Here is a 20386-nt window from a genome sequence, read left to right as displayed (position 1 = left end):
AAATGGTTCTGAAAAATCTATAAGTTACCTCAGTAGTGTTGCTAGGCATGTACCTTTGAGGCTCATTTAATGAATTAGAAATAACTAAAATTATACCTTGGTAAATAGCTTTAAATATGCATATTTGCACGAGGTATGATCATCATTGACAATATGCATGATTACTCACTATTAGATACTAAGCTATAGGGTAACAACTCGACATACAAATGTTTAATTCTTATATCAATAAAAGTGATATGTGAAATGAAAAAGTAAAATTAGTCGAAACTGGATATTTCTACGCTATTTTGGCTGTATCTCAAAGTCTAATATGTATGGGAAAATTTGTGTTCGTGTGTAATTATTTGTCAATAGTACGAAATATAAGTAGTGTTTTTTACCAATTGTAAACAAATGTACTTAAATTTACATTATTAAGGTTGCGGTAATTCATACATTGACAATTTAAAGGGACAGATTTACATTTGTGTGATAATACCGATACGAACAAGATAGTATGTTGTGAACTAGTGAGTGACCAGTTTAGAGTGTTCAAGCTCTTATAATAGTATTGTAAAGGTAATAAGTTCTTTACTTACATAATCATAATGGAACCTTGTATATATAGTCAGTACTCGCAAGGAACCCAATAATTTACTTCATTTGCCAGAAAAAAAATCCTCAATATTATGCCGCTTTCAATGATCTTATTACACCCACGTCCTTCTCAGTCTCAGAGGTACCTCCTTTAGCTGTTCTCCCACTAACTAATATATTGGCCTTTGTTGTACATACAAATAACAAAGTCCTGTGTCCTGCATTATTCAGTTTTGATTGAAGACAAATTCCTGTTCAGAAAAGAATGCTGGTCAGTATTGATTTCTACCGGTCTCACTAATTGCCGAACAAACCGAACAAAACCGAGAAAAGCCGAACAAAACAACAAAACCCAAACAAGGACGGGTTTTGCTCAAATGCACACTTCTATATATATATGGTTGCATTATTTGAACTATTTTCTTTAAAATGTGTGATTTCCATGTAATATGATCAAAGAGAAGTTACGTTTTTATCCTCTGCAATTTTACCGACCCCAGCTACGATTCGTCCAGCCCGCCGTCTATGATCACTGGTGGTATGGATCAAACTACACTCTTTTAAGTTTCTTACTGTTTCTTACTGCTGGATAGAGTGAGAAATAAGGAGGTGAGGAGGAGAACAGGGATGAAAAAGGAGCTGGGAGATAGGGTTGATGAAAGAATATTAGGATGGTTTGGACACATGGAAAGAATGAGTGAAGAAAGACTAGTAAAAGAGGTATGGAAGGCAGATGTGGAGGGAGGGAACATGAGGAGACGTCCTAGGATGAGGTGGATGGATGGGGTGAAGGGGGCTTTGGGGAAGAGGGGAATGTCTGTTGAGGAAGAAAGGGAGAGGACGGAAGACAGAGGTGAGTGGAGAATGGTTGTATATGGATGATGTTGTGATTGCATGAGGAGGAATGGGCGGGGGTGGGCGGTGAGGTAGTATGTGTGAGCAAATTCTGACGCAGCCCGAAGGGATTTCTCCCCGTCCCCTCCTTATATGCAAGGGGGGACGGAGAGGGGGGGTCGCCGATTAAATGAAGCGGCCTTGCTGTGGATGTGCTGTGTCTTGCGACACTGCTTCTGACCCAGGGCGGTGGGCAAGGTGCAGGGATGACCCGTCATCCAGGAGGTGCTCAGATGAGTGGGAGGGTGGGAGGGGTGTGGAGTGTATTTAGGGATGAAATGGGTGGGAGTGTTTTTATGCCTTTCCCTTTTTGGCTACCTCCCTTGTAAGGGGGAAAAAGCCTTGGTATATGTATGTATGTATGTGTTAAATTACATGAAAATCACACATTTTAAAGAAAAGAGTTCAAATAATTCAACTATATGCAGTCTATTATACTAATAACACAACAGTAAGAAACTTAAAAGAGTGTAGTTTGATCCTTAACACCAGTGATCATAGACGGCGGGCTGGACGAATCGTAGCTGGGGTCGGTAAAATTGCAGAGGATAAAAACGTAACTTCTCTTTGATCATATTACATGGAAATCACACATTTTAAAGAAAATAGTTCAAATAATGCAACCGTATATATATAGAAGTGTGCATTTGAGCAAAACCCGTCCTTGTTTGGGTTTTGTTGTTTTGTTCGGCTTTTCTCGGTTTTGTTCGGTTTGTTCGGCAATTAGTGAGACCCTATTTATACTGTCTCTGTTCTTCTACCCAGTTTAGATAATTCCTATACATCTTCTATGATGCAACATTCTCCACAAGGACATAAGTGCTGGTTATCAATCTCATCAATTTGTCTCCCCAGGTCTCTCATACAGGAGATCCATGCCTCATAGGTAACTGGCAGTGACCAATCATCAATGGATGGCCACTTAGGTACCTTTGATGAATTCTGCCTCTCATTGGCAGAGTTGAGGTGTTCTTCTGCTCACTCTAGGGCCAGTCTGCCTTTCTCTTCTGGTTACCAGAAGAGAAAGGCAGACTGGCCCTAGAGTGAGCAGAGGTGAGAGGAACACCTCAACTCCGCCAATGAGAGGCAGAATTCATCAAACCAGACTGGTTTCTAAGATGATCTAAGGAAGAGAGTTGATGTTGGAGATGAGGTAGCCTGGCAAATTTGGTAGAATACATGTTCGAAGGACTCATGTAAGTCCATGGTTGTACCAAAAAGGGCTTCCTCCCAGTCCACTAGGCTGAATTTTCCTTGTCTCAGTCAGTGGTTTGAGATAGAAAATATAATTACGGATACTTACTGAAGACTTCATAGAAGAGGCTCATACCTGTGACTCCAGATCTAGATTCTTAACGTGTGGCAGTATGTGATTCACCATGGTCTTGGATCACGTGTTGAACTCATAATCTACAGCTATTTCCCTCCTAGAAGAGAGCTTATATGACCAATCTATGAGTAATGCTGTGACCTTACATGCACACACACCCCCAACTCCCCACCCATGAGAGTTGGAGTAACAATCTGACACTCAGCAATGTGATGGATTAATTGTGCTTTATAATTATATTCAAATTCTTAATTGGTCCAGAATTTATCTACCTTAGCTTCAAATTGATGTATTTACCAAGTTGTATTTTGCGGGAAGGGGAGCTATGCTTGTGGTGTCCCGCCTTTGTAGCTCGCATTGTCTAGTTTGCTTTTAAACTCATGAATGGTTTTTGCGCATACTATTTCATTATCCAGTTTGTTCCAAGTCTCCTATACTCTATGTGGAAAACTGTTTTTCTTCAGTTCTCTTCTGTAGCTATGTTTTTTTATTTTCTTTCCATGTCCTCTTGAGTTTCTCTTGTCCCAGTTTAGTAAGTCCTCTCTGAAACACAATGGCAAAAGCCGACAAGACTGAGAATAAACACCATGTGAGATGTACCAATAAAGGTTTCAATCTCACACGGTGTTTATTCTCAAAGTCCTCTCTATCGAGTATCTCTGTGCCTTTCATGATTCTGTAGGTGGTCAGTAGGTCACCTCTCTCTCTTCTTTGCTCCAGTGTTGGTAACTCCGAGATTGCCATGACCACCCACTCTAGTTATTTACCACCCTACACAGGAAAGCCTATGTCCTTACATCCAAGCAAGATCTTGTCTTTAAAAGTTTCAGTGAGTTTCCCCTGATGGAACTTTCTGCTCTACATATCAATACTCCTCTATAACATTCACTGTTATATTTTCCAGTGGGTATCTTGTAAACCTCGATTAAATCTCCCCATACTCTTCTATATGCTAGTGTCAGCAGCTTCAGCATCTCTCCTTATGATTAGTCCTGCAAGTTCAGGCACCATCCTAGTAGCCCTTGACAACACATTTTCCACCATTTCTGTATCTCACTAAATGAGGACTCCATACCTGATTGGCATATTCTAGATGTGGTCTCATCATTGCAATAAACAAAACTTTAAAAATTGTAGCATCCAGTGCAATAAAAAGTTCTCCAGATCAGTCCCACTAATTTATTGGCCTTATTTACTTTTTCAGTTAGATGGTCAGCACAACTTAGTTTATCATTGATAATGACACCCAGTTAATAGTCATTGGTGTTACATTAAGCTGGGAGTGCTCATATAATATAATGTGTACCTATCATCTCAATGTTTTATTTTGCATTGTATTGCAAATGTTATGGAACCATGCTTTAGAAGCGTAGTCAAGTGTGGTTTTTATGAATTGTTTGGAGACAGTAATCAAAGCTAGTTACTTCAGAGAAAATACAAACTTTTTAGGCAGAAATTAGGTATGCTATGTAGTTACTATAAAGTGTCCAAGCAGATGGAAAGACTAACAACAGAAACAAATATGTAATCTATTCATCCCTTCTTACTAATATGGATTCAAGAAGGACCAGTCCATCAGCTCGCATCTCCTTGCAATAAAAAGTTCCATTTAAGGTTCATCCCAACAAGCGAGACTAATTATCCTCATTGCAACCACCATACAGAAGATATAGAGCACTGTATTACACTATCCAACTTCACTCTCTAGATAATGATGTAATGTGAAGAGACCACAAGCTTAAATTCACCAAAATGGTAGTTGGACGAAAGAAAGCTAAAAGAAAGTTGAGAAATGATTATGAACTCTTGAATTGTTACTTCATAATCTATGCTTAATTAATTTAATTGTGAGGAACATTTCAACAATCCATGCATATTTATACCCAATAGTCTTTTAAGCTACTCTGGCACATAAGTCCATAGATATATTGTGGTAAAATTGCTTGAAAGTTTTTTATATGCATAAAAAGTATAACTTGGCCACCCCTTGTAATAGAAGAAAATCTGTCAGGAAATAAATTTAATTTGGAAGTGGGTGGAAACAACTTCACCAACCATGTAGTTAATGAGTGGAATAAACTTCTTGCATAGGCAGTGCAATGTAGTTCAGTTCAAAGCTTTAAAATTCATTTAGATAAACACCTAAGCTAGATGCTGTAATGCTTGCCATTTATTTTATATTATTTATTTGTTTATAATTTGCTTGATTTTTATTTGTTATTTGTTATTTACCTGTTTAATTATTATTTAGCTATACTTATGCAGGGTCAGAGGAGGGATTGAGGAAGCTGGTGACAGAGTTTGGGAGAGTATGTGATAGAAGAAAGCTAAAGATAAATGTGGGTAAAAGTAAGGTGATGAGATGTACAAGGGGTGAAAGTGGCAGTAGACTGGAAGTGAACATTAAGGGAGAGCGACTGGAGGAAGTGGATAGTTTTAGATACTTGGGTGCAAGTGTAGCAGGAAAAGGTGGAGTGAAGGTGGAGGTAGAATGTAGATTGAGAGAAGCGAGTAAATGCCTTGGTGGATTAAAGAGTGTAATGAGGAATAGACATTTGGGAATGGATGCGAAGAGGAGACTGTATGAAGGAGTGATTGTGCCAACAGCACTGTATGGGGCAGAAACGTGGAACATAAGAGAAGAAGAGAGAAGGAGTTTGAATGTGTTTGAGATGAGGTGTCTGAGAAGTATGGTGGGGGTTACTAGGCTGGATAGAGTGAGAAATGAGGAGGTGAAGAGGAGAACAGGGGTGAAAAAGGATTTGGGAGATAGGGTTGATGAAAGAATATTAGGATGGTTTGGACACATGGAAAGAATGAGTGAAGAAAGACTAGTAAAAGAGGTATGGAAGGCAGATGTGGAGGGAGTGAACATGAGGGGACGTCCTAGGATGAGGTGGATGGATGGGGTGAAGGGGGCTTTGGGGAAGAGGGGAATGTCTGTTGAGGAAGGAAGGGAGAGGACGGAAGACAGAGGTGAGTGGAGAATGGTTGTATATGGATGATGTTGTGACTGCATGAGGAGGAATGGGTGGGGGGTGGGGTAGTATGTGTGAGTAAATTTTGACGCAGCCCGAAGGGATTTCTCCCCGTCCTCGCCTTATATGCAAGGGGGGACGGAGAGGGGGGGTCGCCGATTAAATGAAGCGGCCTTGCTGTGGATGTACTGTGTCTTGCGAAACTGCTTCTGACCCAAGGCGGTGGGCAGGGTGCAGGGATGACCCGTCATCCAGGAGGTGCTCAGATGAGAGGAAGGGTGGGAGGGGTGTGGAGTGTATTTAGGGATGAAATGGGTGGGAGTGTTTTTATGCCTTTCCCTTTTTGGCTACCTCCCTTAGAAGGGGGAAAAAGCCTTGGTATATGTATGTATGTATGTATTATGATTTTTATTTATTTAACCATTATTATATTTTTTTGCCTCTGACCTAGTTATGGACCAAAAGGTCTCCTGTCAGCATGTTCCTCCTTTGTAATCCTTTTTTAAGATATTCATAGATCTTTCAGATGCTGTGTTGATGTTTTCCTTTCTTTAAACAGGGAGTAGATACGACAATTGTTCAGCATGACAACTAAATTACCTGTAGTATCTGGGCTTTACAAGTACTCCCAGCTGGTGACTTCTGGTACCAATTATGCCAAGAGAATGAATAGATTAAGTAATAGAATATTTGGAGAAGTTGTGAGGCCAACAAATGCTAAGTAAGTATGAATTTGATTGTGTTGCCCCCCCCCTCCTATCCAGTGTGATGTTACACACAAAATGAGATGGCTCAATATAAGAGAATATTTTCACCTCATTCACTCTCATATTTTTTTCCTAAAAAGATTGCATAACAAACAATTTTAAAAATATTCCTGAAGTAGACATTGATCTACGCAGTGATCAGTTTTCAGTGTTATTGCGCTCATGAACAGGAACTTAGGAATAATAGGGTCCCAGCATTAGTTTGAAGTGTAGATGTTTGTAAGTGCAACATTTAATGCCTGTGCCTTCAAACTCATTCTCATTTTTAAAAGGTGAGACTTACTAGTGAGGAAAACTTAGAACTAGATTAGTGCTGTCCTCATTTATGTATTTATTTATTAATTTTCTTTTATTCAGTAATTTTTTTTATTATTTATATATATATATATATATATTTGTGTGTGTGTGTGTATATATATGTATATATGTATATATATATATATATATATATGTATATGTATATATATATATATATGTATATATATATGTATATATATATATATGTATATATATATATATATGTATATATATATGTATATATATATATGTATATATATATGTATATATATATATACTATATATACAGATGCTCCTCAACTTATGTTTTAGTCACGTTCCGAATGGCCGAACGTAAGTTGTTACTGTACTATACATCCGTAAATTCTATTACTGTATCTTGTAAAACACCCCTAAATCATTAATTATACACATAACATTGTAAAATAATAACATTAATTTCAAATAAATTAAATTCAAGGAACATAAATTGACATGGTGGAGGAGGAGGAGGCAAGGCATATACAGTTTGTCGTTTGTGCAATGTAAACAATGGACGCAGCGTCATGTGCAAGTATCATTTGAACTACGGAGAGCGCGCTAAACTAAAAAAACACTCAATTTTTTTTTTTTTTTTTTTTTTTTACAGTCAGTTCAAACGTAAAATCGAAAAACGTAAAACGAATGAACGTAAGTAGAGGAGCGTCTGTATATATATATATATATGTTTGATTGAATACGACAGCATTCTGGAAGTTGTTAATTTTCTTTCTTGTGTTTTCTATTTTTCTAATTATATTCTTCCCTTGGATAGGGTGGGCATAAACCAATTCCTTATAATTCTCCATTTTATTACACGACATTTCGTCTCTGAAAAGACATCTTCTGGTATTTCTGTTTTAAAGATACAATAAATATTTATGATACTGCAAGTTTGAATTACATTAATGGTTGGACATATACAAGATTATATTTAGAAATCAAACCTTAGAATTACAGTTAAGTTTAACATATTAAAATTACATTTTAAATATAACAAAAATAATGGTTAGACATATACAAGATTATATTTAGAAATCAAACCTTAGAGTTACAGTTAAGTTTGACATATTAAAATTACATCTTAAATATAACATAAATAATAACTACTACATGCCTTATAGGTGAAATGTTTAAATGGCTGGTGGCTACATCTTGACCCTGAGTGACCTTCGCTTAGGAAGGTGTGAGGTGATTAGCAGATTACCCGTGGCCTCTGGCCTTTTAAACGATCCCGTGACCTGATGAGGAGAGGGGTTGTGTGGAGGAGGAGGGAGAGGAGAGGGTGAAGGGGGGGTGGGGTTGGGTTGTGCTGAGGGGGAGGGGGAGGAAGAGGGGAAGGAGTGCATCTTATGGCTGTACAAAGGTATATTAGATGTTAGATCGCATTGCAAATTGATGGAGGGGGCTTTATCTCTAATGTACATGGCCTCTAGAAGTTGGAGCTTTCTGGAGTTGTTATGGTGGCCTATGATTTTGATATGTTTAGATATTAAATCCCTTGTGATTCCAATGTTGTGGTATTTCTTTAGATGTTCTTTTATCACCCCTATTTGCTAGCTTGATGCATTCGTTTAGGAATTCCCTGATGTAGGCGGGAAAACTATGACCCAGGTGGCTATGCTTATGGAATCCGAACGACTTCGGGCACACTTGTTCTTCTAGACATTTTGATAAAAATTGACGTTGGTTCTTCCTCTTCTTGCTGGCGATGATGGAAGATTCAAAATGTCGATGAGCTTGCTCGAGTCCATCTTGTAGAAAGACGAAGAAGTATCCATCGTGGGTGTAAATCACTGTCCAGTAATGTTGTTACACATTAGTAATTGCACTAAAAACCCACTATTATTTGGATTTAAGAAAAGAAGGAAATAACGAATTTCCGTATATTTCGATCACTTGCTGTGATCCTCTTCAAGCAGAATACATAGACAAGAGAACACACATATCTTATTTACAGATGAGAGAGGTAAAGTTAGGGAACATGGACAAGACATCTCATATGGCATCTATATTGTTACACAGGTTATGTGGTAAATCGTCCGCTTTTACAATATAAGGAAATAATTTATTAACTGCCAAGGTGGTTATGTAATCTGGTGACCATTGGCCTTTTGAGATATTAAAATGGTTCAAGGAGGGAGTCACAAAGTGTGCAAGGATGGTGTGTGGAACAAGAAGGACAGGAGGAAATAGAAGGAAGGGTAGTGAATGGTGGGATGAGGAAACAAAGAAGGTTGTAGAAGAGAAGAAGCGAGCTTACACAGATTGGTTACAAAATAGGACGAGGGAGTCATATGAGAGGTACAAAGAAAAGAAAAGAGGAGTAAAGCAAAAGGTAAAGGAGGCAAAGAGGAGAGCAGATGTGAAGTGGGGTAAGAGTATGACAGAAAATTTTGAAAGTAATAAAAAGATGTTTTAGAAATTAAGAGAGGAAGAGGAGGCAAATCAAGTAGAGAAGAAAAGGTAAAAGGTGCAGATGGAGAGATGATAATGGAAGAGAAGGCAGTAAGGGGAAGATGGGCAGAATATTTTAGGGAGTTGCTAAATGTGAAGGAGGATAGGGAGGGAAAGATAGTTGCAGTGGGAAATGCTAAGAAAATGAGAGTGATGAGTGAGGAAAATGGAGGAGAAATAAGGAAGGATGAAATGAAGGCAGTTGTTAAGATGATGAAAGTAAGGCACCTGGTCTTGATGGATGCCATGCAGAATGTCTAAAAAAAGGAGGTACAGTGATGGTGGACTGGCTGGTGAGGTTATTTAATGTTTGCTGGAGAGAGGGTAGAGTGCCGGAGGACTGGAGGAGTGCCTGTATAGTTCCACTTTACAAGGGAAAAGGGGACAAGTGTGAGTGTAGTAGTTTCAGAGGGATTAGCTTGTTAAGTGTAGTTGGGAAGGCTTATGGGAGGATCTTGATTGAGAGGATTAGGAGAGGAACAGAAGGAGTAATTGGTGAGGAGCAGTGTGGATTTAGAACGGGTAGAGGTTGTGTTGTTGTTGTTGTTGTTGTCGTTCCCTAGACTGTCTGTCCGAGCAGTCCCGTCTCCCCAAGGAATGCCATAGCCGAAACTGGGTTTTCCCACAAATCCTTTATAGAGCGTATGTTGTGTTGTTTGTGTGCATGATTGTGTATAATGCAGTCTTCCATTATGTGTTGTATGGTATGGGGTGAAGTGTTACATCCTGGGCAGCTGTTCACAACGCGGTCATCCAGCCTCTTCTGGTAGCTTAGAAGTGCTGGGTGGTGACCGCACTGCAGTCTGGCCAAGTGGACTCTGTCCTTTCGTGGGAGAGAGGATTCAGAAGGGTGGATATCAGGGGGTCTGGCATGCAGCAGTGTGTTGTCTGTGTTAATGGGGCGGTGAGTGATATGATTATGAATATGTTTCCGGAGGCTGGTATTTGGTGGTTGTGGAGGAAGAGAAGAGAGTATCTGTGCGTGATAAAGGTCTTTGGGTGTTGTTTTAATGTTTCTTGGTGTGTGCGGGTGTTCTGCTATGTAGTGTAGTGGGTGTAATGTGTTTGTGGTGGCTGCGGCAAGTGTTTGTGTGCCTCTCATGTCGAGGTGGTCCTTGACTTTGAGGACTTTTGTTTCATGGTGTAAATGGTCTGTAGGTGTTGTATTTGTGCAGCCTGTAATTGTTTTTAGGGCTTTGTTTTGTATGATTTGAAGGGTGTTGTGGTGTGTCTCACTGAGATTTGGAGCCCATGCAGGACTCGCATAATTTAACACTGAGCGTATGCATTGTTTGTATATTGTTATATTAGTTTCTTTGTTTTGTCCAAATGTTGTTCCAGTGATTGACTTAAGTGCGTTAAGTCTGGGTGTGCATTTGTTTTTTATGTTTGTGATGTGTTGTTTGAAAGACATGGATGTATCGTATGTTACACCAAGAATTTTCGGTGTGTTTGTGTGTGGTATTAGAGTGTTGTTGATGTAGAGATGAGGTATGTATTTGTGTTCTTTTGTCCAGTTGGTGAGAAGTGTTGCTGTAGATTTGGTAAGATCAGATCTCTGTGGTAAGACAAATATGTGACAAAGCTATAGGAAAGGGGAGGGATGTTTTTTGGCTTTTATGGATCTGGAAAAGGCTTATGCTAGGGTAGACAGAAAGGCACTGAGGGAGGTTATGCAGATATATGGGATAGGAGGAAAGCTTCTAGGAGCTGTCAAGAGTTTTTATGAGAGTAGTAGAGCTTGTGACAGGATTGGAAATGGAGAGAGTGAGTGGTTTGAAGTAAAGGTGGGACTTCGTCAAGGATGTGTTATGTCGCCCTGGCTGTTCAACTTATACATGGATGGGGTAGTGTGAGAGGTAAATGCAAGGGTAGTGGGTCAGGGATTGGAGATGGTTGGTTGAAGAAAATGGAGAAAAGTGGGAGGTGAGCCAGCTGTTGTTTGCGGACGACACTGCGCTTGTGGCAGGATCGGAGGAGGGATTGAGGAAGTTGGTGACAGAGTTTGGGAGAGTATGTGATAGAAGAAAGCTAAAGATAAATGTGGGTAGAAGGTGATGAGATGTACAAGGGGTGAAAGTGGCAGTAGACTGGAAGTGAGCATTAAGGGAGAGCGACTGGAGGAAGTGGATAGTTTTAGATACTTGGGTGCAAATGTAGCAGGAAAAGGTGGAGTGAAGGTGGAGGTAGAATGTAGATTGAGAGAAGCGAGTAAATGCCTTGGTGGATTGAAGAGTGTAATGAGGAATAGACATTTGGGAATGGATGCTAAGAGGAGACTGTATGAAGGAGTGATTGTGCCAATAGCACTGTATGGGGCAGAAACTTGGAACATAAGAGAGGAAGAGAGAAGGAGTTTGAATGTGTTTGAGATGAGGTGTCTGAGAAGTATGATTGGGGGTTACTAGGCTAGATAGAGTGAGAAATGAGGAGGTGAGGAGAAGAACGGGGGTGGAAAGGGAGTTGGGAGATAGGGTTGATGAAAGAGTATTAGGATGGTTTGGACACATGGAAAGAATGAGTGAAGAAAGACTAGTAAAAGAGGTATGGAAGACAGATGTGGAGGGATTGAACATGAGGGGACGTCCTAGAATGAGGTGGATGGATGGGGTGAGGGGGGCTTTGGGGAAGAGGGGAATGTCTGTTGAGGAAGGACGGGAGAGGACAGAAGACAGGGGTGAATGGAGAATGGTTGTATATGGATGATGTGATGCATGAGGTGGAATGGGCGGGGGGATGGGGGGTGAGGTAGTATGTGTGAGCAAAATTTGACGCAGCCCGAAGGGATTTCTCCCCGTCTTCTCCTATTATGCATGGGGGGATGGAGAGGGGGGGGTCGCCGATTTAATGAAGCGGCCTTGCTGTGAATGTGCTGTGTCTGGCGACACTGCTTCTGACCCAGGGGAGTGGACAAGGTGCAGGGATGACCAATCATCCAAGAGGGGCTAAGATAAGAGGGAGGGTGGAGGGGTGTGGAGTGTATTCAGGGATGGAATGGGTGGGAATAATTTTATGTCTTTTCCTTTTTGGCTACCTCCCTTGTAAGGGGGAAGGAGCCTTGGTATATGTATGTATGAATTATTATTATCATTATTATTAGCATTATTTATTTTTTGATGGTGAAGATTAGGATAAAGAGAAAAAGGATAATGCTTGCTGTATTACATTGAGAGGATTGTGAAGGGAACACAAAACACAACAATTAAGGGGGGACTGAACACCATAACAAAAAAATTCATATAAAAAAAGTTTATAGTCTTTCAACTTGAAATTTTTAGGTTTTGTTTCAAATACAGATAGAAATGTACAGTATTATGAACCCGAGAAATTGCTACGTCTTTATGTCATAAACTTTTTTTGACGTAATCGAATATGTACATTGTATTTTTTGTACTACAGACTTCTGTTTTTTCATGGTAATACTTAAAGATCTTATAAACACTTTCATGCCTGCTTTTTAAAAAAAAACCCTGCTATACAATGTGAGATATAGGTGTCGTAAGTATGGTCACTTACGTCACCCTTTTTTCAGCTTTTTTTTTTTTTTTTTTTTTTTTTTTTTTTTATCACTTAGGTGGGGCCCGTCACTCTGTTTTCCAAGATATAAAAAAACAGGTGTGGGAATAAAGATATACCTATTATACACTACCAGAAGCATTTTCAGGCTGCTACAATTGATTAAAAATTATTCGAAAATTTTTAATTGCAAATATTTGTGGTTTTGAGATACGAGCATTTAAAGTTTTCAGCATTGTATATCTCTGTTATTTATTGTGTGATTTCTTTTATATTCACACACATTATTATATAATGTATATTGAATAAATTGACAGCAAATATTTTCATATACATATCTACTATATATATTACATTAAGATATATTTGTTACTCACCAAGTGGCCCTTTTCATAATTGAAGATTTTGCACTTTTACCAGTTTAAAACCTCACTGCTGGGGTGTCATCACTTTGTCAAATCATTGCAGAGTGGTTCATTTTACCAGCAATGAGCACTTTTCCTCTGCTCAATGACAAAGCTTACCAAAAAGGTGTTTGATCCTATACAGGCGCGATCCCAGCCCCGTATATTTCTCCTTCACCAGCTATTTTCTCTTCCTCCTGAATTTCCCACATCTTCTTCTCTTCATTTGGAAGAAAGCACTTTGTCAGCTGTGTTGTCAGGTGTGGTGGTATTTGGTGGTGATGGTGTTGGCAGTGGAGGTGGTGACGCGCGAGGTGGTGGCATCCCTCCTCAGGCCTCTCATGCCTTGTCCTCCTAACACAACTTTCATTCCACTTTTGGCGCAATTTTTTCATCTTTTCCTTGGTTTTCCTCTTCATCATGATGCAGTTGATTATTGGACATCTAGTAAGTGTAGTAATGTCCAGGAAATAAGGCAAACAGCGGCACAGGAACACAATATTGCCACAGTCAGTTAGGTGTTTATGCATCAGTCTACTTTGTTTGATTGGTAACTTAGGCTTGAACACCACACCACACGGAAGAGGAAGTCACGCTGATGTCAGACGTACAAAAATATAGCCATTTCATGGAATTAGACAAGCGAAAACAAGACATATTTATAGATATTTAGGGCCTATTATTGTGCGAGCCATTTAAATTGACATACCTCCCAGGCCCTTTAAACTCCCCCCATTATACTGGGGAGGAAAAAGTCGTTCATATTTTGCTTTTAGGGTGTTTATATTATTCAAATATGCCCATATCTAAAATTTGATTTTTTATGAAAATTTCATGATACAAGGTGTTCAGTCCCCTCTTAACCTCTTCACTCAGGGGCACATTGCATGTCTGGCAGCATTAGCTGCCCGACATGCGATGTTGCATCATAATAATCACATTATAAAAAATAAAGTCAGTGCTCAATCATTCGTTCTCTTTCACCCATGAATTTTGATAACTATAGAAAATATGATGAAGCCATTTTAGAGAGAATGGAGGTTACGTAGGTACGACTACAATAAATATAATCAAGATGCCAACGTCGGCATCATCACGTACCCACTTGCTCCTCATGCCGCCTACGTAGGTGTCACCGTATGGAAGTGGTTAATACTCTACTGTCCTTCAGTCACCCCCTTAGACAACAATACAAGATCATTTCACTGACACAAGAGCCACCAGCTGCCTGTCTGGGGGCTGTGGGTCCCCTGCAAGGGATAACCAAAGTAGCGGATGAATTGGTATAGAAGGAGTCTTCCTCCCAGACCCTCTTTTCTGTTGACTCTTCACAGGGGCAAATTATGGAATGGGGATTTCTAGTCCCCTTCCTCTCTCCAATTTAGTTGCCTTCTGTGACACACATAGTGATGTTATTCTTATCCTTTGCTTCCAACTCATGGCAGTGGGCGAGATGCAGGGATGACTCATCATCCAGGAGGAGCCAAGAAAAGACGGAGGGAGGGAGGGGTGGTGAATGGGAGTGGAGTGGGTGGGAATGAAGTGGGTGGAAGTGGGATTATGCCTTTTGACTCTGGCTTCCTCCCTTGTAAGGGGGGGAGCCCTTGGCATATGTATTCTTATCCCACACCAGCACAATAGGAAAAGAAAAAGGTGTATTGTATGTACAGTCAAACCTCGAAAGCCCGGACCCTCGTATAACCGGTCAAAATGAACAATAGGCGGACTTTTCAAGCAAAGTTCCCTATTTGTCCGGTAGGTGGCAGCGACGGCCATACACGTGTACTCAAACCCGGCCCAGTTACTTATAAAATATTATGCCCCAAAAGATACGTTTTTACCGTGTAGAAAAAAATTCTAGGCTAAAGTTTCAGCTTTCTTTTAGCGATAATAATATAAAATAAAATAATTTTTATATCTTACTGAATATGTTAGGATATGGGGGCCTTATATACATTCAAGAATAAAAAAAACTAGAACCACCATTTTCTCAAAGATTGACAAGTATATCTTGCTATGAAAGTCTGCACACACCCGAGAAAAATGTATGCCCTGGTATGGCAACACTCCCATTCTACACGGCAGTGTAGAAAACGCGGTAACCCTGGCTGCCACCACTGTCCCGCGTGCATACCTTACGATATTTACAGTGTACGTAATAAAAAATATAGTACAGTACACTGTATATACGGTACATTTACATGCCTGTATTACAGTTATTATTACAGAATTATTAGTATTATAGCATTATTATTACAGTATTGTTATTATTACAGTGTTAGAATATTATTCTTATGTGTTTCTATGCCATATCATACATTACCTATACATATACCGCTATGAAAATCTACAGGTGTTAGGGCGATATTTTCGATGACCGGACGTTTGTCATGACCGGACCACCCTTCCCCCCAATTAGTCCAGGCTTTCGAGGTTCGACTGTAATTGTTGCATCATCAGTAGTGTTTCTGACCTTAGGAGTAGTACTGTATTGTCAAAGTGATGGAGTCATACTCATAAAGAAAAAGGAGGGTAGCAGAAAGGAGTGACACAGAATACAGTGATTAATATTTCTCTTCACTTGAACTTTCATCAGAAGGGGAGTTCCTGTATTTTATCATTTTAGGGATTTTGTTAAGTGATTATATTTTATGTCCAGGTCCATGAAGGTAGTCAAAATGTTCAGCGAGAAGCCTTTAGATCTTCGGCCAGAAATTACTGACTATTACCCAAGGCATTGTGAAACATATATGCTCATGGTTCATTTACGGAAGGTGAGGAGGGCATAATTCTACTTGATATATGTACAGATGTAATAGTATGTATATATGTAAATTTTTTAAAATGCTAATCCTCTCATTGTCTTTTCATGCACATTAGTATGGCTTGTTTCGGGATGAACATGAAGACTTCAAGCAGGAAATGAAAAGGCTGCGTGCACTACGGGGAAAAGCAGCACCAAAAAAGGGGGAAGGAAAAAGAAGCAAGAAATAAATTTACTGTATATTTGTTTAGGAGGAGTACAAAATGTATATTTGTTTGGTACAGAAATTATAACTATTACATGTAGAATGGAAGTTTTTTTCAAAACCAAGCATGAAGGAGTGATGTAGCTGCTGGTATTGATTACAGCCATATATCTATAGTGGTTTTCACAGAAAAAGGAATTCAATGGTTGTTGAAGAAATATTTCTCGGTATGATACCCAATACCTAGTTACTTGATGGAAATTTCATTAATGAGATTTAACATTGACAAGAGGGTTAGACAAGTACCTGCAAGAGGTAATCCTATGTGGAATTCAGAGGGAACCATATCCTTGTGATACCACTTCAAATCCAATCACGTCAACTTCGCTTCCATTTAGAGGTGTTGCCACTCAGTCTTTGGGCTGCCCCCAATACATTTCTATCACTTTTGTATTTTCTTCATCTTTTGCCCAGATGCATTGCCAAGGAACTGCATGGTGACTGATTTTTGAAGTGAAACAATGGGATCTACAGTATGGTTTTTTTTTTTTTTTTTTTTTTTTTCTTCTTCATGATACAGTGTAGTAAAATATTGTACTTATCTTACATCTAATACTTTGTTGGATGGCTCTTCCTCTTCAGGCAGCTCTGGGGATGTTTGGGTATAGATAAAACCAGGTTTTGGAGGAGAGATGGTTCCAGATCTGAAAGTGGATGTCTTGCTGCCCCATAATTGGTGCTTTATCAGGCTCCAGAGGTTTTCTATGGGGTTTATATCAGGATTATTACCTGGTCAGTCCTTGATGTAGTCAATGCACAACCACTCATGGATGAGTTAGGCAGTGTGAGTTGGTGCACCATCCTGCATAAATATTTCACCTTTGCAGTCATCTAAGTGGTTGGCAAGAAATTCAAAATAACATTCTTTGTTCACTGTGAGGTTCTTTGGCAACATCACTAGATCCCTAGTACTGTGGGACTCAAATGGCCCCCAGACCATCACACTATCTGCATGTTTTAGTCTTTTCAGGGTATTTTGGAAGGTAAAGATACGACTTAAGACACAATCTGACCTTTCCCCTCAGTTACCAGTCACTGTGAAGGTGACCTCATCAGACCACAAAACAGTCTTCCACATCTCTGGATCCCAAGCTAATTATTTACAACAAAACAGAAGTCTTTTCTTCTTTTGCAGTGTGTGCAGAGGTGGATCAAAAATAGGGTGCAAGAATTAGCAAGCAGCTGCTTCAAAAGAAAAGCTCATGGTGGCCATGTGTATCTTCTGAGAGAACCTTGAAGGTGCAAAAACATGAGGTGGATGATGAGCTGAAACATCAGTGCAAAACAATCAAAGGAAAAGAACTCTAGGCTCCTTCAGGACGTCTCAGTGCAGATGATACAGAAACACCTCTCTAACAACCTCAAGTTTAAGTACATACATATACCAAAGGCTTTTTTCCCCCTTATAGGGAGGTAGCCAAAAAGAAAAAGGTATAGAAACCACTCCCACCCATTCAATCCCCTACATACTTCACTCTCCTCCACCCTTTTCCCTCCCTCACATCTTGACACCTCATGGATGACAGATCATCCCTGCATCCTGTCCACTGCCCTGGGTCAGAAGCAGTGTTGCAAAACACAGCACATAAACAGCAAGTCAGCTTCATTAATTCAGCAAAACCCCCCCCCCCTCTCTGTCCCCTCACGCAGAAAAGGAGAAGGCGGGGGGAAATCCCTTCGGACTGCGTCAATTTATTTCTCATGCATACTCCCTCACCCCCCATCCCCCACCCCCTCATGCATCACAGCATCACCCATACACAACCCTCTTCCATTTGCCCCTATCTTCTGTCCTCTCCTGTCCTTCCTCAACAGACATTCCTCTATTTCGTAATGCCCCTTTTACCCCATCCATCCATCTCATCATAGGATGCCCCCTCATATTCACTCCTTCCACCTCTGCCTTCCACACCTCTTTTACTAATCTTTCTTCACTCATTCTTTCCATGTGTCCAAACCATCCTAATACTCTTTCATCAACCCTATCTCCCAACTCCCTTTCCACCCCTGTTCTCCTCCTCACCTCCTCATTTCTCACTCTATCCAGCCTAGTAACCCCTATCATACTTCTCAGACATTTCATCTCAAACACATTCAAACTCCTTCTCTCTTCCTCTCTTATGTTCCATGTTTCTGCCCTGTACAGTGCTGTCAGCACAAGCACTCCTTCATACAATTTCCTCTCATCCATTCCCAAAAGTCTATTTCTCATTACACTTTTTAATCCACCAAGACATTTACTCGCTTCTCTCACTCTACATTCTACCTCCACCCCCACTCCCTTTCCTGCCACATTCGCACCCAAGTATATAAAAATATCCACTTCCTCCAGTCTCTCTCCCTTAATACTCACTTCCAGCATGCTGCCACTCTCTCCCCTTGTACATCTCATCACCTTACTTTTACCCACATTTATCTTCAAATTCCTTCTTTCACACACCTTCTCAAACTCTGTCACTAACTTCCTCAATCCCTCCTCTGATCCTGCTACAAGCACAGTGTCATCAGCAAACAACAACTGGCTTATTTCCCACTTTTCTCCATTTTCTTTAACCATCTCCAACCCCTGACCCACCACCCTTGCATTCACCTCTTGCACCACCCCATCCATGTATAGATTGAACAGCCAGGGTGACATAACACATCCCTGACGAAGTCCCACCTTTACCCCAAACCATTCACTCTCTCCATTTCTAATCCTAACACAAGCTCTACTATCATAAAAACTTTTGACTGCTCCTAACAATTTTCCTCCTATCCCATATATCTGCAATACCTCCCACAGTGCCTTCCTGTCTACCCTGTCGTAAGCCTTTTCCAGATCCATAAAAGCCAAAAAAACATACCTTTTCCTATAGCTTTCTCACATATCTGTCTTACCACAGAAATCTGATCTACACAACCCCTACCTGTCCTAAAACCACACTGTTCCTCTCCTAATCCTCTCAATCAAGACCCACCCATATGCCTTCCCAACTACACTCAATGAGCTGATCCCTCTGAAACTACTACACTCACACTTGTCCCCCTTTCCCTTGTAAAGTGGAACTATACAGGCACTCCTCCAGTCCTCCAGCACTCTACCTTCTCTTAAACAAGTATTAAATAACCTCACTAGCCAGTCCACCACAACTGTACCTCCTTTTTTCAGACATTCTGCATGGCATCCATCCAATCCAGGTGCCTTACCTGCTCTCATCTTAACAGCTGCTTTCACTTCATCTTTCTCTATTTCTCCCCTATTTTCCTCACCCATCACTCATTTTCTTAGCACTACCCACTGCATCTACCTTTCCCTCCCTATCCTCCTTCACATTTAGCAACTCCCTAAAATACTCTGCTCACCTTCTTCTCACTGCCTTCTCTTCCATTATCATCTCTCCATCTGCACCTTTTACCTTTTCTTCTCTACTTGATTCACATCCTCTTCCTCTTTTAATTTCTTTCCAAAACATATTTTTATTACTTTCAAATTTTTCTGTCATACTCTTACCCCATTTCACATCTACTCTCCTTTTTGCCTCCTTTATCTTATGGTTGACTTCCCTTCTCTTTACTTTGTACCTCTCATATGATTCCCTCATTCTAATTTGTAGCCAATCTATGAAAGCCTGCCTCTTCTCTTCTACACCTTTCGTTGCTTCCTCATCCCACCATTCACTACCCTTCCTCCTATTTCCTCCCGCCCTCCTTGTTCCACATACCATCTTTGCACACCTTATGACTCCGTGAACCATCCCCATCCCTCCTCCACTCCTAGTTCTACTCTATCCTTCACTCCCACTCCTCTCTCAGCTTCTTCTTACACTCCTCCTTTCCTTTCTCATTTAAGCAGTTCACTCTAAGTACCTCTCTACCTTCTGCCCATTTCCACTTCATCTATTCTCCACTCTCAATTTACCTTCCACCAGAAAATGATCTGATATTCCCCCACTCTCTCCCCTTAGAACATGTACATCCTTGACTATCCCTAGCATACTCCTGGTCACCACTATATAGTCCATTAATGCTCTATCTGCCACCCTTTCATCCACCACCCTCTCCCATGTGTACTTATGCTTGACTTTCTTCCTAAACACTGTATTTGCTATCATCAACTCTTGAGATACATCACCAA

General features: G+C 40.2%; 1 protein-coding gene across 5 annotated transcripts; it reads left to right on the top strand.

Moving 5' to 3' along the window:
- Window positions 1-35: 35 nt before the first annotated feature.
- Window positions 36-16312, top strand: mRpS33 (mitochondrial ribosomal protein S33). 5 transcript variants are annotated; one of them, XM_076178637.1, is made up of 4 exons: window positions 36-100; window positions 6341-6502; window positions 15900-16014; window positions 16121-16312. In XM_076178637.1, exons 2-4 carry the CDS (start codon window positions 6366-6368, stop codon window positions 16232-16234), a joined length of 366 nt encoding a protein of 121 aa, XP_076034752.1. In that variant the 5' UTR covers window positions 36-100; window positions 6341-6365; the 3' UTR covers window positions 16235-16312. The 5 variants fall into 5 exon arrangements, with proteins under 5 accessions (XP_076034752.1, XP_076034753.1, XP_076034750.1 ...); XM_076178638.1 differs by having other exon boundaries at window positions 39-133; XM_076178635.1 differs by lacking the exon at window positions 36-100 and adding an exon at window positions 363-512.
- The last annotated feature ends 4074 nt before the right edge of the window (window positions 16313-20386 follow it).

The sequence above is a fragment of the Oratosquilla oratoria genome, chromosome 41 (genome assembly GCF_046742065.1).
Source record: "Oratosquilla oratoria isolate Oo_2021 chromosome 41, ASM4674206v1, whole genome shotgun sequence".
NCBI lineage: Eukaryota > Metazoa > Arthropoda > Malacostraca > Stomatopoda > Squillidae > Oratosquilla > Oratosquilla oratoria.
This window is presented reverse-complemented; position numbering and strand designations above follow the sequence as displayed.